At 38.1% G+C, this 8,221-nt stretch overlaps 1 protein-coding gene across 1 annotated transcript; it reads right to left on the bottom strand.

Moving 5' to 3' along the window:
- Positions 1 to 627: 627 nt before the first annotated feature.
- On the bottom strand, positions 628 to 4,542 carry FBXO43 (F-box protein 43). The gene is made up of 4 exons (XM_063419481.1): positions 3,065 to 4,542; positions 2,107 to 2,209; positions 1,128 to 1,307; positions 628 to 1,037 (listed from the first exon to the last, which is right to left on the bottom strand). The coding sequence occupies exons 1-4, from the start codon at positions 4,540 to 4,542 to the stop codon at positions 789 to 791; spliced, it is 2,010 nt and encodes a 669-aa protein (XP_063275551.1). The 3' UTR covers positions 628 to 788.
- Positions 4,543 to 8,221: the final 3,679 nt, after the last annotated feature.

Raw genomic sequence — 8,221 nt, 5'->3', positions numbered from 1 at the left:
TAGCTCAAGTAGAAGTGTGAAGGTGAACTGATATCTGGGAGCTGAAGTCAAGTCAGATTAAGCCCAAAGGTAAATTCACAACAGCAAAGGTGATGCCACAGCATTTTAGATATGTAAATATATACAGTATCACCTGAAGTTTTCAAGACAAAAATTTTGTAAAACTCAGTACAACAGAATATCCACACAGCATCTGTTTAGTTTATAAATTACTATTCTATTGACTGCTATAACAGAGACTAAGAACAGCAAATTAATTATTCCAATTAAAAATTCAGACAGCTAATATGTTGATTTTGAGATGTCACCATTCATATTAATAGAAGTATTTTTTGCAAATGTACATAGTGCCCCACTTTGAGACGTTTTTAAAACAGTTACTGTAATTTAAAGTAAATAAATAAAACTGATTTCAAACACTTTTTTAGAAATAATTTTCTTTAATTTGTCTTTAAGACAAGAATAACATTTTTAGACTTCTATGAGGTGCTGTAAGCTAAATATTGAAGACTACATTTAAGACACTTTATTTAAAAAGATGTTAGTTCCTACCTACTACACAACAGGTAAAACAAGACATAAAATATTTTTAAATGTTCATTTTTTAAAAAACAAAAATATGCTATGTTAATTAAGATATATACATGAGAGGTTATCTTGGTAAGTCAGCAAGAACAAATGGAATGATAATTTCAAAATGCATACCTTTAGGAAGAACAGGAACAAGATTAGGAATTTAGGGGAAGGGGAAAAGGAATTAAATGTAAGGAGTAATATGCCTTACAAATTTAGAGTCTTTTTAAATTTCTTTTGCTTTGGGCACTTCCTGGTGGAGCATCTTTTTTATTCTTCCGTTTTGCAGATAAACTATTACATTCTTTTGACCCATGGAATGCATGCAGACATAAAATACAGAACTCAAATGCACATGCTTCTCTGCTACATAGTCCCCGTTTCTTCACCAATTGATATTTAGCAGGGTATTGACATCTTGGACAGGGTTTTAGAGCTTCATCAGTGAACAGAGTTTTAGCAACCTGTAGTAAAAGGAGAGAGAAAAGAGCTGTTTAGTCTTGTAAATGAAAACGTTCTAAAACTCGAAAATGAAGCATTTCTTAGATACCTACTTTCATGTATTCTTCCTGCCTACTAGCTGAGTGGGGAACAGAACTGCATCTCCTAGGTGTAAGTTCAGTATGTGATGTCTGTAAAATAGGAGTTCTGGCTTGAGCTTGAACAGGCCTTAGAGCAGATCTATTGAGAATATTAAGTCTTGTGGCAGCATCTTCAGCCTTCAATAAGTATTCCTGTTAGTTTGTAATTATAAAAAAAAAAAAAAAAGGGAGAAAATTATTTTATTTAATTTGGGATTTATTGCTTTTACTTGTTTCATTTTTTTCCTCTCTGCAACAACACCTAAGAAAATTATATATATACATATTGCAAGTATTTACCACTAAATGTTTCTATTTAGCAAGGGATCAAGAGAGAGATCATCAAAAGCTGTCCCATGAGCTGGGTGAAAAGCCAAATGTCTTTTAGCGCACTCTGCTGGTGCTCACGTTTGTGAATTAGGACAATAGCAAGTGTGCACGTATCACGTGGAATATCTGAAAAAATATAGTGCTATTAATATGCTTATTTCTCTAGATGCCCCTTAAAAAACCTTCCACATATCCTTCTGCTGTTCACAAATACACCGTGACACAAGCAGTCCTGAAAATAACCAGGAAGTAATCTAGAGTGGGTGCTACAGCACTGCAGACTAGAGTGAAATGGACAATGAGGAACAGCATGGCACAATGGTATGAGCAGAGTTTAGAATCTAAAGCTAGAATTAGCCAAGGAAGAGATCCTCCAGGATGCTCAAGAAATGGCAGGAGGGGTAAATAAGAGTCTCACATGGTTGAAAGACCAGTACTCAAACTGCAGGAAAACTGAAAAGCAGTAAGTGCCATTACATTCTCCTGCTGGAATCCATCACCTGCTCGTTTTGGAACTGTCTCTGTCAGTTACCTTTCTGTAGCTTTACAAGATATTTCCTCTTTCCTTCTATCTTCTTTCACACTTGGAAAAAAAAAAAATCACCTTTGAGAACTATCTTACCCGAGCTGCCTCTTTCAGCTGTTTTGTGTACAAGCTTCTCCTCTTATCTGCACTTCCATCTTGTACAATGATTTCACGCCAGCTTTTGCTTACTTTCCAAATGCTAGAACAAAAAAAAATTTGTCCACTTTCAAATTTTTTCAAGTAGTGCAGAAGTCATGATAGCAAGACTACCTGGCAAAGATTTTTGTGTCGTTTCATATACTCTTGGTCGTTTTACAGACTGTTGCTACAGACTAGTTCATTATTTTGTTATGAAACACAGGCCTTGTACTTCACATATCACTGCATAACAGAAGAGTCTAGAGAACAAGAGCAAACTAAATAGCACAGCATATCTTTGACTTCAAAAATAAATTAATTTCTTCTTCCATATAAGCCACTTACCAAGACTGTTTCTAGTCACATTTGTGTTAGAGTTCTGAAAACATCTGTGCCCTTGTACTTTCATTTATTCGCCCATTCCCTTTGTTACTAACAACCAAGAAATCAAGAGCATTGTGTGAAATGTGGCAGTTCCTATTGATTAGAAATTAATCCAGAAGACTACACGTGGAACAAAATTCTTTAAGTATCTTCATGCTTAGAAATAACTGAGGAAATAAAATACACAAGAAATGTTATAGAAGATGTGTTTTGAGCACTACGCACTATTTGCAACTTGTAATGAGAATAAATTACTTCCTAGGCTTAAAGGAATTTTTAATATATTCTAAAATTTACAAGTATTGTGATTTAGTTTTGAGTTTACTAATTTTCCATGTTTGTTTAGCTTTTTAATGCCCCTATTTTAGATCTACACAGAAAGACCTACTTAATTAATGGTGAGAAAACTTTTCATTTTTTCAGAAACAAACAAATTTTATTGACAACATGCAGTATTCCAGAAGTTATTCTAATTCACTTGCAGAAGTGCATCTTTTTCGCTTTTTTGTGCGGGTGAAGAAATGCTACTTACCTGCATAGACTTTCCACTGTCAAAGCATCTAAAACTATAGCAAGAACATGTTTTAAATTTCTATCTTTCAATTCTGTTAAAATATCTAATTTTTCAAGGCCCATTTTCTTGCCAATAAGTCCAGGAAGAACATGATCAAATGCAAATATTTCCGTTCCATCAACATTCTCTGAGATTTGCTTTTGGTGTGATCTTTGTCTTTGCAAGCAAATTTCATGAACTATTTTCAGAGCTGGAGTTCTTGAGAGATCTCCGTGACTTACAACCAGGTCTCCACTAGGCTGCTCTTTTAGAACTAGCTCATGATCTTCACTGACAAAGTTTCTTTCTTTTGTTAATATATGCACTGAAGTAGGAGTGTCATGATTATCTTCTGTCTCTGACTGGGAGCCCAGTTCCCGAAGAGTGGACAACCTTCTGACTCGCTCAAGTTTTCTTGTCTTTCTTTTACTGTCTAAAATTTTAGAATCTTCTTTGTGCTTTTGGAAGAGCTCTTGGAAAGATCCCTCATAATCAGACAACGAGTCTCCTGATTTGTCCAAAGGAAGTGAATTATAGCCGCTATCCTCAGGCGTGGAAAGATCTGGATAATTTGCTACCTTAACAGGGGGAGAGTTTATATCACAGAGTCCAAAGTTTGAGTTCTCTACAGGACTGGTGATAGAAGTCAGGAATTTACCCTCACTGGCCTCAGGTAACACACTGTAAGTAGGAATCCTAAGCACCCCATCTGTACTACTCATAAGATTACTCTCATTAAATTCGTTAGTGTCACTAGAAGTGACATCCTTCCACTGAATTGGAGATAAACTTTCTGATTCCAGCAATAAGGGGTCCTTACACTGGGACTCATCTAGTGTAGAAGTCCTTTGTTGTGAAAAGGAAAGCCTCCGTTTTGGAGAATCAGGATTATTGTCCTCAGGTTCTGAAGTATTAGTCGTCAGAGGTTTGTAACCTTTAACTTTTGGAGAACCTGCAGCAGTTTTTGAAAGCTTTTCGTCAGAGCTCAAAACACAAGAGAATATTTTTTTCCTGATGCTTCCTGAAGAACTACATTGTCTTTCACAGCACCCTGCAGTTGTACCACCTTCAACACTCTTGGGTAAAAGCAGCCTCCTGCGTAGTGAGGAGCCTTTTCTACTTGATTTAGGAGTTTCGAAAAAATCTGCACTTCTATTTGCTTCTCTTTCTTCTGATAAGGAGATAGAATTCAATTCTTTTTCAATGGATGGTGACCTGGGAAAGAAGGCACTTGGATGGATGTGCTCAGAATGCTCCCGTAGCAATGGTACACTTGTTACACTTGGTGCTTCTTCATCTTCTTCCTCAGGATCTTTTATTGACTCGTTGCATCTGCTGTCCAGAAATTCTGAACTGTAACACATGTCTTTAAAATTTGAGTATTTGAAGTTGCTCCTGGGAGGTGTTAACCTATTTTTTTTAAGAATACTGAACCTCACTGGATGACTGTCTGACATCTTCTGCTTGACACTTTGACTTTGTAAACGAAGATACCACTGTTGTTTCTGAAACAAGCAACAAAAGCAGTCACCAAAAGCCCCTCAGGTTAGAAAGAAAGCCTTGTGTATCAAGATAACAGTCATAACAAAAGTATTGTCATTAGTCTCGGTAGAAACAGTGTTTAAACACAAAAGTAGATCATTAGAATGAGTGATTAAAATGCATATTATACTGTGAGGCAAATCAAACATAACCAGTTAGTTAACTGACATGGCAGTCCCCATCTGTGGAAATGCCCTTCAAATAAGCAACACAGCAATTAGAGGCTCACTGGTGCTGAAATTGGCAACAGAACTCCCCATCATTCCAGTAGTGCCAAGACTTCCATTAGCGCTGCTACTGGTTCATCCAGCAACTAACAGTTCAATACTCAAGAATGAACAGAAGCTCTGGTAACAGGTGAGTTTAGACAAAAAGTATTTTTTCCTTAAGTAAAATAAAATGATTAATCATGAAATTACAAGTCTACAAGTCTCCCTATTGTTTAAATCCCTAGAGACCCCAGAGGGAATTAATTAACCTCTAGTTACAAAGAGAAAAGTGCTTTTTTATCTGCCTTAACATTTAAATGTTATTTTGTAAAGAAGCTCTCTGCTTTTGGTCATCTCCACAGGTATACTGAGTGTTCTGAAGGCATACATTTTAAAGAAAATTACTGACTATACACACTCACCAGGCACATAAAATTTAAGAGCTACTATATATTTTCCTAGGAAGGTTAGAAGTGGCTGATGCACACAAATAAAAGATGTGTGGGAACAGGCTTACTTTAGCCACTCACACACAGCAGAATTTCTCCACCCTACCCACAGTGGCATTAGGTCACTGCTTTCTGTGCACAATAAGTGTACAGAAGATGTTATGACTAATGCAGCAAGAGGGCTGTTCTCACAGACACCAAAGGAGTTCATATCCGTGTTGCAAGACTCAGGAGCTTGAATCAGCACCTTTTACTGTGGTATGTTACTGGCCTCTAGAACTGATATTCTGGAACATAAGGCCTAGAATTAGCAACTGAACTCTCCAAACAGAAGTAGGAATCTCTACAGGTGGCTTCAACACCAAATACTAAGCCATTGCTAATATCCCAACAGTCCTGTCTTAATCTAGCTCTAAGCCACCAAGTAGAACCAATGAGAACTGAAACTGCCTGAAATAGGTGAGGCAGAACGATTCTTTGATAATCTTGGGTCACTAATTAGCATTTTTTGACCCATATGGAAGGCACTTTTTAAGATGATTGCATATTTTAAAAATGGTTTGTTTTGTTTTCTGCTGTAAGAAGACCACAACAAGAGAAGTTCAAAAGGAAAAGATGTTAAATAGCAGAATGACACCTTAGTGTAAAGACATAATCTTGCAATATCAGTATGAAATCAAACAGACAAAAACAAAATCCACATACATAACTGGGAAAAACTCTTCAGTCAAGGATAGGTATTTGAAAATAATTCAAACAAGACAACAACAAACTGAAGCCTGGCATGCTTCCTCCCCTTCTCCCACTTACCTCTACAAGTATCTTACTTTCCTGTTTGTTTTCTATCTCTGTTTTTACCTTGTTCCCTATTTTACACAATGAAATAAGTGACTGCACAAATAGGAATCACAAGGGCACAGCTTTAAGCTAGTGTTTAGTGAATTACAGATTACTTCTTTGCTCTTGCAGTACCAACTCCAAAGAGCATTTAATGTTTCATCTGCATCACTTCTACATATTTTAGCAGATATGTAAGTAGTGGTGTCCCCCAACAGCTGATCCTGGGTCCATTATAGTCCAACTCATTCATCAGTGGCTTGGATGAAGGGGCAGACGCCTCCTCAGCGAGTTCACTGATGGCACAAAGCTGGGAGCAGCAGCTGATAGCCCAGAGGGCTGTGCAGCCCTTCAGAAGGACCTGGGCAGGCTGCAGAGATGGGCAGAGAAGAACCACCTGAAACTCCAAGGCAAGTGCAGCTCCTGCACCTGCTGAGGAACCCCAGAGACCAGCACAGGATGGGGGCTGACCTGCTGGGAAGCAGCTCTGCAGAGAAGGTCCTGGTGGACAACAAAATGTCCGTGAGCCAGCAGTGTGCCCAAGAAGGCCAAGGATACCTTGTGGTGCATTAGGAAAAGCATTGCCAGCTGGTCAAGTGAGGTGATCCTGACCCTCTGCTCAGCCCTGTTGAGGCCTTACCTGGAGTGCTGTGCCCAGTTCAGAGCTTTCCAGTTCAAGAAAGACAAAGAAATACTGGAGAGAGTCCAGCAGAACGATGGACATGATTAGTGGACTGGAACACCTCTGTTATGAAGAAAGGCTGAGGGAGCTGGGCCTGTATAGCCTGGAGAAGGGACTTTATCAATGTCTATCAGTATCTGAAGGGAGGGTATCCAAAGGATGCAGCCAGGCTCTTCCTGGTGGTGCCAAGTGATAGCACAAGAGGCAATGGCAGAAACTGGTGCATAGAAAGTTCCACCTGAACATGAGAAAAAAGTTCTTTACTGAGAGGGTGACAAAACACTGGAAGAGGCTGCCCAGAGAGTTCATAGGGGCTCCTTCTCTGGAGATACTCAAAAGCCATTTAGACACAATTCTGAGTAATGTGCTCTGAGGACCCCGCTCAAGCAGTAAAGTTGGACTAGATGATCTCCAGTGGCCCCTTCCAACCTTACATACTGAGATTCCATGGTTTTAGGCAATAGGCTGAAAAGGCTTTGTCATGAACCAGAAAATAACCTTCTCCTATATTTTTAAAGGTATGAAATCTCTGTGCAGCACACTGCTGCACATCAGTGAATTATTCATGCTGTGAGCAAAGGACCACATGAGCATAGTTCTTCCTTTTGTAAGAAGATGAACACCTATAAGAAATCAGTCATAACAAGAGGGCATTATCTTCACTAGTCTACAAGAATAGAGGCTTCGTTTTTATGCTGAATTTTGGAAGATGGCAGTCAGCAAATATTGACAGTAGATATTATTTCCAAAAGTGTTGGTAGACAGAGATTTAAACTGAATGCTAGAGACAGGTGTTCAAAATCTCAATCCCACAAAAAAAATTACATACAACAGTTATCTTTAAAATACTAGTATTTCCCTTACATACAGTCACACTTAACAAAAGCCCAAAGACCTCCAGATTAAGAAAATTAATTTTCAGGCAGCATAATAAACAATGAAAGAAAAATCTCACACTTGCAGTTTCATTTTCAAGCATTCTATGGGACAATTGAGAACAGAACAAAAAATTAAAATATTACAGTATAAAAGAAGGTAAGCAAACTTGTGTTTCAACTAACATAAAAACCACAGCAAAACAAGATTTTGCAGCTACAAGGGAGGTCAGAATAGCAGAGTTAAAGAAATGTTGGTAACTCAAGTGGAAGCCATATACAATGCTGTAGAGGCCATCGTCCGGCAGGGGGAGCTTGTGAGCTCACTGCATTGATTCGGATATGTTAAAAAATATTACAGGATAATATAAATAAAATTGCCAATTAACACTGAGTGAACAATGGCCGCCCATTAAGCTTAATTTCACCTCTTTTCTATACTTCATTCTATACCTCTCCAACCATTCATACATTTTTATACTTATTTTTACTTCTTTGCCCCCTACACAATTTGAGACCTCATGTGGAGTATTGCCTTCAGC

This window comes from Prinia subflava, chromosome 1 (assembly GCF_021018805.1).
Source record: "Prinia subflava isolate CZ2003 ecotype Zambia chromosome 1, Cam_Psub_1.2, whole genome shotgun sequence".
NCBI classification, from domain to species: Eukaryota; Metazoa; Chordata; class Aves; order Passeriformes; family Cisticolidae; genus Prinia; species Prinia subflava.
Note: the sequence above shows the minus strand (reverse complement) of the source record. Positions and strands in the feature narration are given on the sequence as shown.